We start from the raw sequence: 20,741 nt of genomic DNA, 5'->3' as shown, positions 1-20,741 counted from the left end.
TCCGGTTAATACAATTCTAGCATGAATAATAAACATTTATCATGATATAGGGAAATAAATAATAACTTTATTATTGCCTCTAGGGCATATTTCCTTCAGTCTCCCACTTGCACTAGAGTCAATAATCTAGTTCACATCGCCATGTGATTTAATATCAATAGTTCACATCACCATGTGATTAACACCCATAGTTCACATCGACATGTGACCAACACCCAAAGGGTTTACTAGAGTCAATAATCTAGTTCACATCGCTATGTGATTAACACCCAAAGAGTACTAAGGTGTGATCATGTTTTGCTTGTGAGAGAAGTTTAGTCAACAGGTCTGCCACATTCAGATCCATAAGTATTTTGCAAATTTCTATGTCAACAATGCTCTGCACGGAGCTACTCTAGCTAATTGCTCCCACTTTCAATATGTATCCAGATTGAGATTTAGAGTCATCTGGATCAGTGTCAAAATTTGCATCGACGTAACCCTTTACGACGAACCTTTTTGTCACCTCCATAATGGAGAAACATATCCTTATTCCACTAAGGATAATTTTGACCGTTGTCCAGTGATCTACTCCTAGATCACTATTGTATTCCCTTGCCAAAAACAGTGTAGGGTATACAATAGATCTGGTACACAGCATGGCATATTTTATAGAACCTATGGCCAAGGCATAGGGAATGACTTTCATTCTCTTTCTATCTTCTGCCATGGTCGGGCTTTGAGTCTTACTCAGTTTCACACCTTGTAACACAGGCAAGAACTCTTTCTTTGACTGTTCTATTTTGAACTACTTCAAAATATTGTTAAGGTATGTACTCATCGAAAAACTTATCAAGCGTCTTGATCTATCTCTATAGATCTTGATGCTCAATATGTAAGCAGCTTCACCGAGGTCTTTCTTTGAAAAAATCCTTTCAAACACTCCTTTATGCTTTGCAGAATAATTCTACATTATTTCTGATCAACAATATGTCATTCACATATACTTATCAGAAATGATGTAGTGCTCCCACTCACTTTATTGTAAATACAGGCTTCACCGCAAGTCTGTATAAAACTATATGCTTTGATCAACTTATCAAAGCGTATATTCCAACTCCGAGATGCTTGCACCAGTCCATAGATGGATCGCTGGAGCTTGCATATTTTGTTAGCACCTTTAGGATTGACAAAACCTTCTGGTTGCATCATATACAACTCTTCTTTAATAAATCCATTAAGGAATGCAGTTTTGTTTATCCATTTGCCAGATTTCATAAATTGTGGCAATTGCTAACATGATTTGGACAGACTTAAGCATAGATACGAGTGAGAAACTCTCATCGTAGTCAACACCTTGAACTTGTCGAAAACCTTTTGCGACAATTCTAGCTTTGTAGATAGTAACACTACTATCAATGTCCGTCTTCCTCTTGAAGATCCATTTAATCTCAATGACTCGCCGATCTTTGGGCAAGTCAATCAAAGTCCATACTTTGTTCTTATACATGGATCTCATCTCAGATTTCATGGCCTCAAGCCATTTCGTGGAATCTGGGCTCATCATCGCTTCCTCATAGTTCGTAGGTTCGTCATGGTCAAGTAACATGACCTCCAGAACATGATTACCGTACCACTCTGGTGCGGATCTCACTCTGGTTTACCTACGAGGTTCGGTAGTAACTTGATCTGAAGTTACATGATCATCATCATTAGCTTCCTCACTAATTGGTCTAGGAGTCACAGAAACAGATTTCTATGATGAACTACTTTCCAATAAGGGAGCAGGTACAGTTACCTCATCAAGTTCTACTTTCCTCCCACTCACTTCTTTCGAGAGAAACTCCTTCTCTAGAAAGGATCCATTCTCAGCAATGAATAACTTGCCTTTAGATCTGTGATAGAAGGTGTACCCAACATTTTCTTTTGGGTATCCTATGAAGACGCACTTCTCCAATTTGGGTCTGAGCTTATCAGGTTGAAACTTTTCCACATAAGCATTGCAACCTCAAACTTTAAGAAACGACAACTTTGGTTTCTTGCCAAACCACAGTTCATACGATGTCGCCTCAATGGATTTAGATGGTGCCCTTTTTAACGTGAATGCAGCTGTCTCTAATGCATAACCCCAAAACTATAGTGATTAATCGGTAAGAAACATCATAGACTGCACTATATCCAATAATAGTACGGTTATGACATTCGGACACACCATTACACTGTGGTGTTCCAGGTGACGTGAGTAGTGAAACTATTTCACATTGTTTTAACTGAAGGCCAAACTCGTTAACTCAAATATTTTACTTCTGCGATCATATCGTAGAAACTTTTATTTTCTTGTTACGATGATTCTCCACTTTACTCTAAATACTTTGAACTTTTCAAATGTTTCAGACTTGTGTTTCATCAAGTAGATATACTCATATCTGCTCAAATCATCTGTGAAGATCAGAAAATAATGATACCTATCGCGAGCCTCAATATTCATCGGACCACATACATCAGTATGTATGATTTCCAACAAATCTTTTGCTCGCTCCATTGTTCCGGAGAACGGAGTCTTAGTCATCTTGCTCATGAGGCATGGTTCGCAAGCATCAACTGATTCATAATCAAATGATTCCAGAAGTCCATCAGCATGGATTTTCTTCATGCGCTTTACACCAATATGACCTAAACGGCAATGCCACAAATAAATTGCACTATCATTATTAACTTTGCATCTTTTGGCTTCAATATTATGAAAATGTGTATCACCATGATCGAGATCCAACAAACCATTTTCATTGGGTGTATGACCATAGAAGGTTTTATTCATGTAAACAGAACAACAATTATTCTCTAACTTACATGAATAACCGTATTGCAATAAACATGATCCAATCATATCCATGCTCAACGCAAACACTAAATAACATTTATTTTAGGTTTAACACTAATCCCGAAAGTATAGGGAGTGTGCGATGATGATCATATCAATCTTGGAACCATTTCCAATACACATCGTCACTTCACCCTTAACTAGTCTCTATTCATTCTGCAACTCCCGTTTCGAGTTACTATTCTTAGCAACTGAATCAGTATCAAATACCGAGGGGTTGCTACGAACACTAGTAATATACACATCAATAATCTGTATATCAAATATACCTTTGTTCACTTTGCCATCCTTCTTATCTGCCAAATACTTGGGGTAGTTCCGCTTCCAGTGACCAGTCTCTTTGAAGTAGAAGCACTCAGTTTCAGGCTTAGGTTCAGACTTGGGTTTTTCACTTGAGCAGCAACTTGCTTGCCGTTCTTCTTGAAGTTCCCCTTTCTTCCCTTTGTCCCTTTACTTGAAACTAGTGGGTTTGTTTACCATCAACACTTGATGCTTTTCTTGATTTCTACCTTCGTCGATTTCAGCATCACGAAGAGCTTGGGAATCGTTTTCGTTATCCCTTGCATATTATAGTTCATCACGAAGTTTTACTAACTTGGTGATGGTGACTAGAGAATTTTGTCAATCACTATTTTATCTGGAAGATTAACTCCCACTTGATTCAAGCGATTGTAGTACCCAGACAATCTGAGCACATGCTCACTGCTTGAGCTATTCTCCTCCATCTTTTAGCTATAGAACTTGTTGGAGACTTCATATCTCTCAACTCGGGTATTTGCTTGAAATATTAACTTCAACTCCTGGAACATCTCATATGGTCCATGACGTTCAAAACGTCTTTGAAGTCCCGATTCTAAGCCGTTTAAGCATGGTGCACTAAACTATCAAATAGTCATCATATTGAGCTAGCCAAACATTCATAACGTCTGCATCTGCTCCTGCAATAGGTCGGTCACCTAGCGGTGCATCAAGGACATAATTCTTCTGTGCAGCAATGAGGATAAACCTCAGATCACGGATCCAATCCGCATCATTGCTACTAACATCTTTCAACTTAGTTTTCTCTAGGAACATGTCAAAATAAACACAGGGAAGCAACAACGCGAGCTATTGATCTACAACATGATTTGCAAAATACTATCAGGACTAAGTTCATGATAAATTTAAGTTCAGTTTAATCATATTACTTAAGAACTCCCACTTAGATAGACATCCCTCTAATCCTCTAAGTGATCACGTGATCCAAATCAACTAAACCATGTCCGATCGTCACGTGAGATGTAGTTTCAATGGTGAACATCACTATGTTGATCATATCTACTATATGATTCACGCTCGACCTTTCGGTCTCCATGTTCCGAGGCCATATCTATTATATGCTAGGCTCGTCAAGTTTAACCTGAGTATTCCGCGTGTGCAACTGTTTTGCACCCGTTGTATTTGAACGTAGAGCCTATCACACCCGATCATCACGTGGTGTCTCATCACAAAGAACTTTCGCAACGGTGCATACTCAGGGAGAACACTTGTTCCTTGATAATTTAGTGAGAGATTATCTTATAAAGCTACCACCGAACTAAGCAAAATAAGATGTATAAAAGATAAACATCACATGCAATCAAAATATGTGACATGATATGGCCATCATCATCTTGTGCCTTTGATCTCCATCTCCAAAGCATCGTCATGATCTCCATCGTCACCGGCATGACACCATGATCTCCATCATCTTGATCTATATAAATGTGTCATCACATGGTTGTCTCGCCAACAATTGCTCTTGCAACTATTGCTATCACATAGCGATAAAGTAAAGCAATTATTTGGCGCTTGCATCTTATGCAATACAAAGATAACCATAAGGCTTTTGCTAGTTGCCGATAACTTCAACAAAACATGATCATCTCATACAACAACTTATATATCATCATGTCTTGACCATATCACATCACAACATGCCCTGCAAAAACAAGTTAGACGACCTCTACTTTGTTGTTGCAAGTTTTACGTGGCTGCTACGGGCTGAGCAAGAACCGTTCTCACCTACGCATCAAAACCACAACGATAGTTTGTCAAGTTGGTGTTGTTTTAACCTTCGCAAGGACCGGGCGTAGCCACACTCGGTTCAACTAAAGTTGGAGAAACTGACACCCGCCAGCCACCTGTGTGCAAAGCACGTCGGTAGAACCAGTCTCGCGTAAGCGTACGCGTAATGTCGGTCCGGACCGCTTCATCCAACAATACCACCGAACCAAAGTGTGACATGCTGGTAAGCAGTATGACTTATATCGCCCACAACTCACTTGTGTTCTACTCGTGCATATTACATCAACGCATAAAACCTAGGCTCGGATGCCACTGTTGGGGAACGTAGTAATTTCAAAAATTTCCTACGCACACGCAAGATCATGGTGATGCATAGCAACGAGAGGGGAGAGTGTTGTCTACATACCCTCGTAGACCGGAAGCGGAAGCGTTAGCACAATGCGGTTGATGTATTCGTACGTCTTCACGATCCGACCGATCAAGTACCGAACGCACGGCACCTCCGAGTTCTGCACATGTTCAACTCGATGACGTCCCTCGAACTCCGATCCAGGCGAGCTTTGAGGGAGAGTTACGTCAGCACGACGGCGTGGTGACGATGATGATGTTCTACCGACGCAGGGCTTCGCCTAAGCACCACTACGATATGACGAAGGTGGATTATGGTGGAGGGGGGCACCGCACACGACTAAGAGATCAAGAGATCAATTGTTGTGTCTTTGGGGTGCCCCCTGCCCCTGTATATAAAGGAGTGGAGGAGGAGGAGGGCCGGCCCTCTCTATGGCGCGCCCTAGGGGAGTCCTACTCCCACCGGGAGTAGGATTCCCCCTTTCCTAGTGGAACTAGGAGCCCTTCCAAGTAGTAGGAGTAGGAGGGAAGGAAAGGGAAGGAAAAAGGAGAAGGAAGGAAGGGCCCCCCCCTCCCTAGTCCAATTCGGACCAGCCCATGGGGAGGGGTGCGGCCACCCTTTGAGGCCTTTCTCTCCTTTCCCGTATGGCCCATTAAGGCCCAATACGAATTCCCGTAACTCCTCGGTACTCCCAAAAATACCCGAATCACTCGAAACCTTTCCGATGTCCGAATATAGTCGTCCAATATATCGATCTTTACGTCTCGACCATTTGGAGACTCCTCGTCATGTCCCCGATCTCATCCGAGACTCCGAACTCCTACAGTACATCAAAACACATAAACTCATAATATAACCGTCATCGAACTTTAAGCGTGCGGACCCTACGGGTTCGAGAACTATGTAGACATGACCGAGACACATCTCCGGTCAATAAACAATAGCGGAACCTGGATGCTCATATTGGCTCCTACATATTCTACGAAGATCTTTATCGGTCAAACCGCATAACAACATACGTTGTTCCCTTTGTCATCGGTATGTTACTTGCCCGAGATTCGATCGTCGGTATCTCAATACCTAGTTCAATCTCGTTACCGGCAAGTCTCTTTACTCGTTCCATAATACATCATCCCGCAACTAACTTATTAGTTGCAATGCTTGCAAGGCTTAAGTGATGTGCATTACCGAGAGGGCCCAGAGATACCTCTCCGACAATCGGAGTGACAAATCCTAATGTCGAAATACGCCAACCCAACAAGTACCTTCGGAGACACCTGTAGAGCACCTTTATAATCACCCAGTTACGTTGTGACGTTTGGTAGCACACAAAGTGTTCCTCCGGTAAACGGGAGTTGCATAATCTCATAGTCATAGGAACATGTATAAGGCATGAAGAAAGCAATAGCAACAAACTAAACGATCAAGTGTTATGCTAACGGAATGGGTCAAGTCAATCACATCATTCTCCTAATGATGTGATCCCGTTAATCAAATGACAACTCATGTCTATGGTTAGGAAACATAACCATCTTTGATCAACGAGCTAGTCAAGTAGAGGCATACTAGTGACACTCTGTTTGTCTATGTATTCACACATGTATTATGTTTCCGGTTAATACAATTCTAGCATGAATAATAAACATTTATCATGATATAAGGAAATAAATAATAACTTTATTATTGCCTCTAGGGCATATTTCCTTCAGTAGTAGCAAGCGGCGGTACCGCGCAAGTGGTCGTACCATTCCACTACCGCTTATAAAACAGAGACTCACAGAAGCTAGATTCCAAGCGGAATGTAACGCCCCAAGACCGGAGCTTCAGATGCCTTCCTTGGTTTTTCGAGTTTCGTCGGGTAATTTGTTTTGTCTGTTGCATTCATCTTTGCATTTGTGCATTGCATCATGTCATCATGCCATCATGTCATTTTTTTAACTCAACTAAATAAATGGCATGGATCTTTGATCCATTTAAATCAAGCGAGTTCACATGGTGAAAATCACTTTATAACATATAAAAGTCTCCTACTATTATTAGGGAGCTATATTTTAAATATTCCATTATTTTGGAATCACCATAACACACTTGCGGTTAAGTTCCATGCCTTTTTCCTTCTCAATTCTTGGCCTCCAACTTTGCCGCAAATTCTTTCATCTTTCCCGAGCTCCACCAAAATTCCCAACATTTTTGGACTCTACAAAACCTTGAACTTACTCAAACCATTTGAATTAAATTCAAATGGATTTGAATCCAGATCTTTCAATCTTGCCACTTCTATTTTTCTGTGAACATGCACGTTTTTGTGAGTCCAGAAAAATTACCCGCATGCTCAAATTCGTTCCGAACCCCTCTTCCTTTTTTTCCTTTCTCTCTAATGTTTTCTGTTAAAGTAGTTTTAAGAGGGAGGGAGAGAGAGCCCAGCACCCGCAAGCCACTGGGCCAGGCCGACCTACCAAACTCCTAAGGCCCAGCCCGCACCGGATCTAACCCTAGCAGCCAATAGGCCCGACCGAAACCACCCTCTCCTTCGATCTCTTCCTCTCCCCTCGTTCTCCTCCTGCGCCGCCAGACACTCACGCACGCATCGAACCTGTCAGTCGCGCTCGATCCCCTTTTCCCTCTCTCTGATCCCCTCATCCCCCTCCTAGCGCCGCCGCCAGAGTACCTCGTCGACCCCGCAGCCGCCTGCAGCTCCGTCCAGAGAGAAGCTCCCCGCGCCAGTTCCTCCGCGAGCCGCGCATCCTCCTCCAGCCAGTCGTCGTCCTGGACCCCGACGCGCCCCTTCTCCTCCCTGTATTTTCCTCGTCGGCACGCACCTCACGCCGGCGAGCACGACGCCCTCCGTGCGGCCCCCCTTCCTCTGCTACGTCTGCTTCCTCGCCCTCGCTGCTCACCCGCGGGCCACGCGGCCTGATGCCGGCCTCGCCGGAGCATGCTGCCAGCAGCAGGTCGCCGCCGAGTCATCTCGTCAGACGCCCATGCCGGAGACCTACTCGTCGCCTCCCTGCGGCCTCCTCCTCGTCGCCTGCATCGGTCCCCGCTGCTTCACCGGGGTATGGAGCCATGGACGCCACCTGCTCGTCTTGTCTTCCGCGTGTGTGCATGCCGTCGCCATCCATTGACCTCCTCTGCTCCTTCGTGCAGAGCAGCACCACCACGGGCCCTCGGCTCGAGCTGCTACTCACCACCAACCAACGCCGACCCAGGACAGGACCTTGCCAGGTCCACCCCGCTCCGGCCACGACACCGGCAAGACCACTGCTGCATCTGTACATCGCGTTGTTGCTCGTTGCATGTCAAGACCGTCTCCGTGGGGGCCCGAGCTGCTACTCACTACCGACCAACGCCGACCCAGGACAGGACCTTGCCAGGTCCACCCCGCTCCGGCCACGGCACCGGCAAGACCACTGCTGCATCTGTACACCGCGTTGTTGCTCGTTGCATGTCAAGACCGTCTCCGTGGGTTTACACCAAGTACCACTACCGCCAAGTACCTCTTCGCAAGACCAAGTACCTCTCCGAACGAACGTGAATGACTGTCATCGCAAGAATGGGACCGGAAAGTCCGAAGACCCCAAGTACCACAACACCGATGACATGAACATCTACGGAATGTGTACGACTTCACGGCATTGCGCCAAGTACCCCGATGGCCGGAGCCCTCGGATACGTCAAGCTCGTCTACGAACCGAGAACAACTACCGTCTCCGAAAAACGTGTAACGGAACCGTCAAGTTCGACTATGACTCGTGTACGACTACGCGGAGTTCCTCGGACGCCAAGTTCAACGATGCATCAAGTTCCTCGCCGTGACCCCGAACATCTACGGAAACTCATGCTACGATAAACATGTACCTCTACCGTCGACCCTAGAGCATGCGAGAACGACTACTTCCCTCGATGTCCCGAGAACGTCTACTTCCCCTACACCGCATCGAACTCGAACCCCTCCGATAACACACGCTTCAGAGATATAACCCCGAGACGACCGCCCGTGAACGAATGCATGTGTGATGTATGAGATGCTCGTGCTAGCTCCGTGCTCGAATTGTCGGTGCACGTTGCCCCTCTTTTGCCTTGTCACCATCATCGACTCATGGGACACTCGGTATCCGGGAGTGCCCCACCATCTTTTGCACGTATCCGCACACTTCTCCTTTGCATCGGTATCTCAATCGAGTTACCGGAACCGAAGCGTTGTCATGGCACCGTTTTCGTTATCGTTGCCGTGGCACCCCTTTTCTTTCCACCACGGTGACAAATGCTTCATAATGCTCTTGTCAACTTTTAATAAAAATTGCATAAACTTGGACATGTCATCCGCATCATGATAACAACATTTAAAATGTTTAAAATTGGTGTTTGCATTAAATTGCTAATGCACATGAGGATTTACCGGAATCGTTGTTTGTTGTTTCCGGCCTCATTTAAACTTGCCTAGTTAAGTAGTTCTACTATGCTCCACCTCTTGCCATGTTTAACAACATTTAATATTGTTGGGTACCTAAACGAGAGAGAACTAAATAAGTCACGTGGTGTTTCGTCAATATGCAACGGAGTTGCATATTGAGCTCCACTTAATTTGTAGGATTGTTTGTGCATATTGCCATGCCATGCCTCATTAAACCGGACATGCGTCATACCTGGTTGTGCATCATGACATGTTTATGTGATGGTTGTTTACTATGTTGTTTGCTTCTTTCCGGTGTTGCTTCTTCGGGTTAGTTCCGATAACGTCGCGTTTGTGAGGATCTATTCGACTTCGTTCGTTTGTCTTCTTCATGGACTCGTTCTTCTTCCTTGCGGGATCTTAGGCAAGATGACCATACCCTCGAAATCACTTCTATCTTTGCTTGCTAGTTGTTCGCTCTATTGCTTTGCCGCGATACCTACCACTTGCTATTTCATGCCTCCCATGTTGCCATGTCCAGCCTCTAACCCACCTTGTCCTAGCAAACCGTTGTTTGGCTATGTTACCGCTTTGCTCAGCCCCTCTTATAGCGTTGCTAGTTGCAGGTGAAGATGGAGTTTGTTCCTTGTTGGAACATGTTTATTGTTGGGATATGGATATGTTGGGATATCACAATATCTCTTATTTAATTAATGCACCTATATACTTGGTAAAGGGTGGAAGGCTCGGCCTTATGCCTGGTGTTTTGTTCCACTCTTGCCGCCCTAGTTTCCGTCATACCGGTGTTATGTTCCTTGATTTTGCGTTCCTTACGCGGTTGGGTTATAATGGAAACCCCTTGACAGTTCGCTTTGAATAAAACTCCTCCAGCAAGGCCCAACCTTGGTTTTACCATTTGCCACCTAAGCCTTTTTCCCTTGGGTTCTGCAGACTCAAGGGTCATCTTTATTTTAAACCCCCGGGCCAGTGCTCCTCTTAGTGTTGGTCCAAACTAGAGCCCCTTGCAGCACCACCTCGGGGAAACTTGAGGGTTGGTTTTAGTTTTACGGACTGCTCATCCGGTGTGCCCTGAGAACGAGATATGTGCAGCTCCTATCGGGATTTGTCGGCACATTCGGGCGGCTTTGCTGGTCTTGTTTTACCATTGTTGAAATGTCTTGTAACCGGGATTCCGAGTCTGATCGGGTCGTCCTGGGAGAAGGAATATCCTTCGTTGACCGTGAGAGCTTGTGATGGGCTAAGTTGGGACACCCCTGCAGGGTTTTGAATTTTCGAAAGTCGTGCCCGCGGTTATGGGCAGATGGGAATTTGTTAATGTCCAGTTGTAGAGAACTTGACACTTAACTTAATTAAAATGAATCAACCGCGTGTGTAGCCGTGATGGTCTCTTTCCAGCGGAGTCCGGAAAGTGAACACGGTTCTTGTGTTATGCTTGAATGTAAGTAGTTTCAGAATCACTTCTTGATCACTTCTAGTTCACGACTGTGCTTTTCTCCTCTTCTCGCTCTCATTTGCGTAAGTTAGCCACCATATATGCTAGTGCTTGTTGCAGCACCACCTCACTACCTTTTCCTACCCATAAGCTTAAATAGTCTTGATCGCGAGGGTGTGAGATTGCTGAGTCCCTGTGACTCACAGTTTACTTCAAAAACCAGTTGCAGGTGCCGTTGATACCAGTGCAGGTGACGCAACCGAGCTCAAGTGGGAGCTCGATGAAGATAGTGTTTGTTGTGTTGTTTCGTTTCTAGTTGATCAGTAGCGGAGCCCAGTCGGGGCGATCGGGGATCTATGCATTAGGGGTAGTCTTTCTTTATTTTGGTTTCGTAGTCGGACCTTGATTGTATTCTGGATGATGTAATGCTATATTTATGTATTGTGTGAAGTGCCGGTTGTAAGCCAACTCTTTATCCCTTTCATATTCAGTACATGGGATGTGTAAAGATTACCCCTCTTGCGACATGCCTACTATGCGGTTATGCCTCTAAGTCGTGCTCCGACACGTGGGAGATATAGCCGCATCGTGGGTGTTACATGGAAGTAGGGGCGGCACTGGTCTATGGAAGTATCACCTAAGCAGTACTACCGTGGACCGGAGAGGTACTGCCAACTGGATGCCAAAAAATCAACCTTGTATCTTATCTTCTCTCTTCATAAAGATGATGTCTTGAAGATAAACATAGATGTTCACACAATCTTCTTCTTCCAGACATGCTTGCAATAGGCTCAACTCTCACATGACCAATCTTTGGATAACTCCTTAAGTAGCACCTTGGTCAACACATAATCTCCTTCTTATACCCTTGAAGCCAATGAATGGTCTTCAAGCAAAGCCTATGGACAAACCCTTCGAATATAGCACAAGGAAACCAGTAGTCCAGAGGGATTGTCATCAATTACCAAAACCAAACATGGGGCACCAATGCTCTTTCACTTGTTTTGTTGGGGCCATCTACCTTGGATGGTCGAGGTGACTTCTCACACGGCGAGGACGCCCCATGGTCGGTGTCAATGTTATTGTTCAAGAAGCAACTTTCCACGGGGGTACTCTTAGCAATGTGGCTAGTATGAGTAGACAGGGTGTGTACAATGGCCTTATAGCGAAGGTCGTCATGCACCGACAAAGTGACACAATTCATTTATTTTAAATAGGTCTAGTTGCCTCGTCAGAACAGAGCCTGCATCCTATGAGGAAGAGGCGTCGAGAGTGGTGATCGATGCATGGAACACTTAGAGTGTTGCCGCTTCCAAAGTCCGATGACTCCCAATAGCTCATGTTTTACTAGGTCCCTTGGACTCCGATTCTCGGCCTCCAATCGAGCCTCAATTCTTATGGAGGGGACGCGAGGATGACTCTCCTCTTAAGTTTATTCAAGTATAGAGTGGATGATGAACTATTTACATTCCCATGGGATGCCTTAGCCTAGGGGTCCTTGATAACTGGCCATGATTACGCTTGAAAAGAGGATGTGAGAGGGTAGAACTAGGTAATGTTTTTCTTTGGGTCCATGAGCACTTGGATAGGGAGGTGGGATATGACCCATCAAGGGAGACTCCCTCCCCAATACAAAGGCTTTTCTCCTTGGTCTTGGACTTCTTTATTCATTTGACTTATTATTTGTGTTGTTTGTCTTTTAACATGTTGATCATGAAGACTTGTTTAAACTTCTCTTGACCCGATGGCTTGCTTGGACTCTCGGAGGCATGTTTGGACTTTCCTTGGCCTCCTGAACTTGTGTTGACTGACATTGACAATCCACATTGAATGGCATGTAGGATTGAGGTGGGACCCCGGGTATAATTTTGGTCAGTTATTCAACAGAAATGAAATTAAATTTTTGTAAAGATTTATTTTGCTGAATCTGCCAAATTTCATGTTAGGTTGACACCAGGATTTGTGAATTGAAATGAATTATATCCCATGTTTTGGCTGCCATTTTGAGGTGTAATCATTAACCAACACAAAATGAGCAAGAGTATACAAGAACCTCCTCCGTTCACCCGTACAACGTGCATTCAACTCAACCATCCCGATCCACATAGAAAACAAACATAAAGAGAATTTCAACATGAGACTACCGTCAAAAAGTATAAATCTTTGCAATACAAAAAAGGTTCACATCAACACTTAGAGCAACTCTAATGGGGCGATCCATTTTATCCGTTTAGGTCATCCAGACGCAAAAGCTGGCTCAACGGGGCAACCCAAACGGACACAGCGTTCGCCCGCTGTCCGTTTTGTGTCTGCTTAGACCCATTTCCATCCCAAATTTGAGACACATTTGGGTCGGAGGCAGACACAAAGCGGGTGTTTTCTATGGGCTCCTCGTTCGCCTCCGTCCACTGCATGCGAGCACTGGCCCATCTGTCATCGAGGGCCATCCACCCATCCCACCCCCGCCTCTCTTCTCCTTTTCTCTCTTTCTCGATGCCACCGGGCATGCAGATGTGGGCATGGCGCCGGCTGCTTCGGCCTCCGTCGCGAGCGAGGCGTCGCTTCCTCCTCCCGTTGCCAAGCACAATCAGTCGCCGCCTCCTCCCGCTGCCGATGCAGCGCGACCAAGCGCTCGTCGTCGCTGTCCTACAACCACGCACGCCACAGGCGGATGGCCGCGCGCGTACTAGCTAGCTAGCTAGCCACCGTTGGTCGAGCATGCATGCCGGTGTTGTTGCCCGCCGCGCGCGTGCTAGCTAGCTAGCCGCCGCTGCCCTGCGTGGGTGTTGGTGCTGCTGCCAGCCGCCGCTGGTCGCGCGCGTGCTAGCTAGCCAGCCGTCGTTGATTGCACGCGTGCTAGCTAGCCAGCCGCCACTGGTCGTGCCTCGCTGCGGCTTTGTTCCGCCCGGCCCGTCCTCGACTCGCCGCGGCGTCGCCTCGCCCCGGCCTTGCCTCGCCGCTCCCAACTGTGCCCAGCCTTGTCTCGCCGCGCCTGGTCGTGCCCGTTCTTGACTCCCGCGACCTCGCCTTGCCGCGCCCGGCCGCCCGGGACGAGGCGGGAGTTTGTTGGATGACCGGGCGAGAGCTGCGGGGCGGTAGCAGCAGGGTCGGGGCCAGCTACAGCGAGCTGGCGTGGGAGCTCGCCCTTCAAGTGTTCGATGAAATGACGACATGGACATGTCTAAAATGCATCTGGCGCCCATTGGACGCACCGGCCGACCCAAACGAAAAGACGGACGCGGACACGCGACCCAAACAAACAAAAGCGGACAAAATTTGTGTTCGTTTGGGTCACCCTATTGGAGTTGCTCTTAGTGGTCACAATATAGCCAAGGTTCACAACAGAGCAAGGTTACAGCCAAGGTTACAACACAGCCAAAGTTACACAAAAAGCAAATCTTTGCATTACTAGCACCACCAAGGAAGTTCTTTTTTGCTTGATTTGCTTGAGGATACAATCTTTGTTCATTCTTTTAGGCCACGCCATAAGAGCCTCGGACTTGCGGCATCTGCTACAAAAATTGACTACATAATCCACACAAATTGTGGAGGCAGTCATAACACAGGTCACTGAACCATTCTGGAACTAAAAACCAATCAAACAGAGGAGAGAATTGCAAATATCTCTTCGCTATGTGGTATGGAGCATGAGAAACTCAATTTCAGAACATCAAAATTACTTAACTTTCCTATATCTCCAGTTGAGCCGAGTTCATACTGTGAACACAGAACTGTTTATACAAAAAGGAAAAGGAAGACATTCCTCAACAGTACAGTATAAAATACAATATCCTGAAAAGAATGAACACCAGTAAGCTCTGCACAGCTGATTTGGCAATTGGCATTTTCTAACATCTCAAAAAATGACCCATCCATCCAACAACTGTATCTCCTTTACAATATCTATCCAGGTAATCTCATTGGACTGCTAAATCTTCCAGACCGAATTGTATGTAAAAATCTGTAACTGAATTATTTTCTTCTCAAAATAAATCTTCCCCCACCCAAAAAAGTAAACTTAACAGTTGAATTCTTTGATGATGCCTGTTGAGTATATAATCTAGCTCTGGAAGATTTCGTAACTAGGGTGCTCAAAAGCAACCCTATTAAAGAAACTGAAGTTCCTAGCTTCAGTGCCGTGGAAGACCATTGATGGTGAACAGAGATTGCACACTCCCTAGTGAAACATACACTCACTAACATGTGGGTGCGAGAAATTGACATGCCGCTCCCATATAGACTTGTACCGGTGAATGGCCAACTTCAGCCAGGGTTTCATGTTCCCATTATAATGCACAACAGCAGCACTCTCAATCAAGCGGTCATCTATGTCTACATCATACCCAAGACCCAATACGTGCCATCTTCGGTCTAGGGGCTCCATTAGGCCATAAAATGTCAAAAGGCCTGCTGGAAGTGTGCCCGTTCTCCAAAGCAGTTGATCAGCATTTTGCTCCTGCCAATAATGATAAAGCGATGTTGCATTTGCTTTCCTCCAAGCAATTAGGTCAAATATGTTCATTCCAAAAGCCCACCCACAAGTATGTGGATCAATCTTTGAGCTGATTATTGGTTGCGAGAAATTAAGATATTTGTGATACCGATGAAATGACTCTAAACAAGTCTCCACTGCTCCAATAACATTGCCATGCAATTCTATGGAAAAAAGCTGTGTCAAGTCCTTTTGCACCACAACATCATCATCAAGAAAAACCACCTTCTCCAGATTGGGGAGTATTTGAGGGATGTAGAACCGTAAATGGTTTAGCAGAGAAACAAACTTCGGATTATGGAACTTTATTTCCTGTTCTTGTGCCTTCAAACCACCAGAGGAACCCTTTGTTTCCATCTCGGACAGCCACCTGACAAGAGAAGAAGCAGCATTCAACCATGAGAACTCGTCTATGCAGTGGACTTCGACAGTACACCCTTTGAAGTCATTTATCAGGAACCAGGTTGACATAGCACCAAAATTGATCCTGTCTGTGACTACATGAAACACAAGCTGCTGAGGGTGGTTTGCATTTGACACTGTAGAATTGACAACAACTGAAGTGGCCAGCACATTATCCGAGAATATACAGAAATGATACAGATTATTGTCTACCAACCGTGTGGAATTCCTGTGCTCCTCTGAACGACTCCTTAGTTTTGGGTTCTGAAGCCACTCTTCTGTCAGTTTCACCGTTAAACAATGGATATTCTTGGGAAGTGATTCTGCAGCTAACTGACCAAACTCGGCAGTCTGAACAACTGCTGCCTTTGCACGCTCCTCTAGTGCGAGGGCATGGCTCTTGAGTGTCACCATTGTGGTGCTGATATCATAATGAGAGTCCTGCGCTTTGTATATTAACCGTGCCAGACGAGTTATTATAGGATGGGCTTCTTCCTGAGTGATGGCTCTCCCACTAACAGCCCCTTGAGAGAGCAATCTTTGAGAATTCCTTATTTGGGAACTAAGTTCCCATGCAAGCTGAAGGTTGCCATGCTCTTTCGCAAGGATAACATAGGCCTTTGCTAGAGTCATTTGATCTGCTAATTGCCGTGCAAAAGATGTACTGCTTAAAAGCTCTTCAGTGAAATTAACTTTCCCAGGAGAAACTTCTTCAGTTTCTGACCCTTTATTCTGAAACAAGAACGAGCTAAATGAGGAAATATGCACAATCGACTGAGTTTAATTAAAGAATGTGATTTTCTTTCACAGTGGGAAAGGTCAATGAAGAAATATATCTATGCACTCAGAAGTAGCAGGGACCAAAAATATATTCCAAGTACAAGAAGTTTTTAGTTATCATCCCAATGATTAACTTTGTTGACACTAAAATTAATTGTTACTGAACAGCTATCATCATGTGTTGACCCATAAATAACAGTTAATAGCCAGCAAGGTTTGGCACCAAAACTCGCACAAGAAATGTTCAGATCATACTTTTGTACACAAAAAGATTAACATGGGCTATTTCTATTAATAACAGAGTAGGCTTAGGCACCCAACAATTATCTGGGCTTTTTGGTTGGTGCCAAGTTCCCCTATATATGGCATGATTTGGCCATGTAATGGCTGCCGATGATATGCTAACATTTTTTAAGAAAACGAACTGATGGCAGTGGCAAGGGAATATTGTAACTTTAAAAATAGAACACATGCCAAAAACATTCAATGTCAACTCTTCGCATCATACGAAACAGCTTGAGCAACAAACTGTTCTCTCGAGCTTGAGAACAAATAAGAAAATTTCATATTAAAGGAATAAAGCTTCTATCTGCAGGAAGGTTTAGATTTCATCTTCACTGCAAGCCTAAATATTACTTTTGGACAGCAACATTTTTGGAGCGGTAACAGAATAATCTTATCAGAATTAGGTAGGTAACTAGATTCCACAGCATAGCAGCTAAAGCGATCACAAAAGCAGGACTATTTACGAGCAGCTAACTCCAAACATGTACTCCCTCCGTTCCGAAATGTAAGTCTTTTTAGAGATTCGACTACAGACTACATATGGATGTATATAGACATATTTTAGAATGCAGATTCATTCATTTTGCTCCGTATGTAGTCTCTTATAGGAATCTCTAAAAAAGACTTATATTTAGGAACGGAGGGAGTAATAGCATATTAAACAAGGTATAATTTTCATTTTATTAACATGATTCTCAAGAGAGCTGTAATTATAATTTCATCGTGACCAGCCTAGTCACCTCAGTCGCTGTTTCCTCTTTGTACATAAATTTCTCGGTATTTCTATCATTCATGCATAGTTACATGTAGAATAAAAAAATGGAGGCCAAATTTAGATATGCCTTGTAAATAGTCCATGAAACACTATAAATGTCTATAGACTATTGCATTGAACCTGCTTGCCACATGTTTCTGTTTACATTGGTATGGTACCAGCAATTAAGATCTCTATGAGTCCATGAAACACTATAAATGTCTACAATATCTAGTACACCCTTTGGTCCATAATTCTTGTCGTGGTTTAAATCAAAACAAGGATTACAAAACGGAGGGAGTACATGACAAATTATGTTGGTTTCCAAATTACCTCAGTTGGTTCTGCATAATGAGTTCATATTTTAAATATCATAATATATAAATTCCGTATCTAAGACCTTTACCACAGAAAGAACTATACATCAAAGGCTACCAATAAGACTCACTGGCAATATTATATCCCTATTGACATTGTGTTCTATTAATAATTTCACTTTTGATCTCGGCTATTTTTCTCATAAGCTGTGCAGTTAAAAAAACAATTCTATCAATGTAATCCAGATTTTACAGACCATTGGATACCATCATACCAAGAAAAGCTAATGTGACTGTTGTAATCAGATAGGCAGGAATAACCTAGGATAAAGTTACTAGTTTACTACTCAGTGCTACTGAAAGTCATTCGCAAATTCGAAGATAAAATCATGACAGGCGATGCTATTCTTTTTGAAGCAAGTACCTAGTAGCTGCCAACAAGTAGTCCCTGGATAACCCAATCGCACCTGTGATAGTTCAACACTGCACATACTACTAAAAATTGACTTATGGTGTGAGTTTAATTTTCATATTCCATGGTGTCCTCCCACCAGTTAAGTAATCATCTTCATAGTAAAGGAATAGCATATGCTATCATGATGAAGATGGGAAACCTCCTCCTGAGAAGGACACTTAACCTAAGTACACGAGCAGACCTCCAACAAGTGCAGAGACAACCTATCAGTAATGCCACGCCAACTACTAGAAAATACAGCCTGCTTGCCGTTTCTACCAACTAGTCATGATTAGCCATCAAAAGCACATTTTCTAGATAGTGGGGATAAAATTTTCCATAAACATGCACAAATCAATATAGATAAAAACACAAACCTTCAAGGATCAAGTAACAATGAAATTGGATAATGAAGATCTAGAAAATGATGTGCTCTGACCACAAAAAGCCTAACAACACACAACCAAGCTCACCTTATAACATAGTAGAAGAAACCAACAATGGAACTATTTCTAAAGATCTCATACAAAACGCTAACAGAGATCTGCCTGCACGCATAAAAAGCTAAACTTTTTCCACGTATTTTCAGAATTGACAGGAAGGAAGTGATATTCCGAGCAAAGATGTCACACCACATAATTCAGCAAGCAGGAAATCAGACGGAGTCATGTTTGAGCTACTCACTATGACGGGCGGCCGGAACTGCTCCTTCTGGTTGTGGTGCAGGACGAAGAGCATGAGCCCAACCACAAGGAAGATCCCAACGAGCCACCAGATCCATCCCGGCAGCCGCCGCCGCGACTGCCGCCGGTACTCTGGTGCCCGCCTCCGCATCTCGGAACCCCGCATCTCGCCGCCGTGCGCCCTTTCCCAAAGCCTCTCGCTGCAACAATTCAACCCAGGAACTCCACACGCTGACCTCACTGCCGTCGCGCTAAACCCTCATCCATGGATAGTGCCGAGAACAACCAGAAAGGCACCGTCTTTGCGGCGGATCCGGGGGTCGGATGGATGACCCCGAACAGATAAGAGAACCGCGTCGTGAAGCTCCGGCACTGAGAGAGGCAACAACGCCGGCTGGTAGGAGGTTGGTGAGATCTGGAAGGTCTAATGCGACGAGAGAAAGGTAGGAGGGGCCGGGGGCGCGATTTAGAGAAACGAGAGAGATCTGAGGGTGGGAGGGAGGCAGGTGGAAGTGGTACTTCCTCCTTTCCCTTCGTGCGTCTCCATTTCTCTTGCCTCTTAGGTGTGTGTGTTTTTTTTTTTGACAAAGAAGTGGCGCCTTAGACGCCTATGCATTAATCTGAAGAACAAGTTACAACAATGGTTTTACAATGTCTGATGTTCAGATTGCCTAGCTTCAGAAGCATAGGACAGTGATCAACCGAGTGGGACCTGCTTTTACAAATCATTGTAGTACTAGTATTTGATTCTGAGAAGTATACTCTAGCCGCATTGTTGTGAATCCTATTATTAAGCTCCCTGGGAATGTGTCTAACAGTTATCTGAGCCTTGCTAGTAGAGATAAAGAAATTTGCCAATTGACTTCTAATCTCCCAATGACCAGGACATTTAAGGATATCTCTTGCTTGTGCAGCCTGGGCCAAAACTTGATTATCCATGAAGAAGATGGTGTCTCCTGTTGTGATTGTATTGGTCACTTGGGCAGCTACTTGAAGTGTCGTAGCTTCTTCTTGGAGAGGCGACGCGATTTGCTCCTCGGATAAATGGATACTGATATTGACCTCTTGATGTTTTGCAGCCATCTGTATGAAAAATCCTATGCATGTGATGTTTTGTGTATCAGGTTTCCATGTTGCATCCGTAAAGACTTTGCAATTTGGGCCAGTAGCTTGCATTATATCCTGCTGTTGTGAGCTTAGGAGTACACTGTTGCTATGCTCGTCTTGACTAATACCCTGCCCTGCTTGTTTTGATTGAAGTGTTAACTCCTGATTATTTAGAATGGAATGCATAATTTGGAATACATGTATAGGTTTGGTCTCTTTCCTGTCAAAAAGAGAATCATTCCTCGCTTTCCATATACACCAAAGAAAAGTCATTATATTTGTGAGAGAGGTCTATGGATGCCTTGAGTTAAGAAGAGTATTGATAATATCTGCAATACTAGCATAGTTGTTAGAAAGAATTTCAGA

At 44.4% G+C, this 20,741-nt stretch overlaps 2 protein-coding genes and 1 pseudogene across 2 annotated transcripts; 1 reads left to right on the top strand and 2 right to left on the bottom strand.

Annotated features, from left to right (window-relative positions):
• Nucleotides 1-7,740: 7,740 nt before the first annotated feature.
• Nucleotides 7,741-9,498, top strand: LOC147975579 (uncharacterized). The gene is made up of 2 exons (XM_087519660.1): nucleotides 7,741-8,311; nucleotides 8,403-9,498. Exons 1-2 carry the CDS (start codon nucleotides 8,172-8,174, stop codon nucleotides 8,788-8,790), a joined length of 528 nt encoding a protein of 175 aa, XP_087375786.1. The 5' UTR covers nucleotides 7,741-8,171; the 3' UTR covers nucleotides 8,791-9,498.
• Nucleotides 9,499-14,761: 5,263 nt separating this feature from the next.
• GAUT11 (galacturonosyltransferase 11) lies at nucleotides 14,762-19,772 on the bottom strand. Its single transcript, XM_048714512.2, has 2 exons — nucleotides 19,270-19,772; nucleotides 14,762-16,727 (listed from the first exon to the last, which is right to left on the bottom strand). The coding sequence occupies exons 1-2, from the start codon at nucleotides 19,432-19,434 to the stop codon at nucleotides 15,279-15,281; spliced, it is 1,614 nt and encodes a 537-aa protein (XP_048570469.1). The 5' UTR covers nucleotides 19,435-19,772; the 3' UTR covers nucleotides 14,762-15,278.
• A 123-nt stretch (nucleotides 19,773-19,895) lies between these two features.
• On the bottom strand, nucleotides 19,896-20,501 carry LOC147975578 (uncharacterized; annotated as a pseudogene).
• Nucleotides 20,502-20,741: the final 240 nt, after the last annotated feature.

This window comes from Triticum urartu, chromosome 4A (assembly GCF_056163025.1).
Source record: "Triticum urartu cultivar PI428250 chromosome 4A, HENAU_Tu73, whole genome shotgun sequence".
In the NCBI taxonomy this organism is placed as follows: domain Eukaryota; kingdom Viridiplantae; phylum Streptophyta; class Magnoliopsida; order Poales; family Poaceae; genus Triticum; species Triticum urartu.
The sequence above is the reverse complement of the archived record's forward strand: the minus strand, read 5'-3'. Positions and strand labels throughout refer to the sequence as shown.

What these genes read in the sequence shown, in the direction of transcription:
- LOC147975579 (XM_087519660.1), top strand. Translation starts at nt 8,172, where the DNA reads ATGCCGGCCTCGCCGGAGCATGCTGCCAGCAGCAGGTCGCCGCCGAGT. An exon ending in GTCCCCGCTGCTTCACCGGG is followed by an intron (nt 8,312 to 8,402) that starts GTATGGAGCCAT and finishes TCCTTCGTGCAG; the next exon opens with AGCAGCACCACCACGGGCCC.
- GAUT11 (XM_048714512.2), bottom strand. Translation starts at nt 19,434, where the DNA reads ATGCGGGGTTCCGAGATGCGGAGGCGGGCACCAGAGTACCGGCGGCAG. An exon ending in AGTTCCGGCCGCCCGTCATA is followed by an intron (nt 16,728 to 19,269) that starts GTGAGTAGCTCA and finishes TTCTTGTTTCAG; the next exon opens with AATAAAGGGTCAGAAACTGA.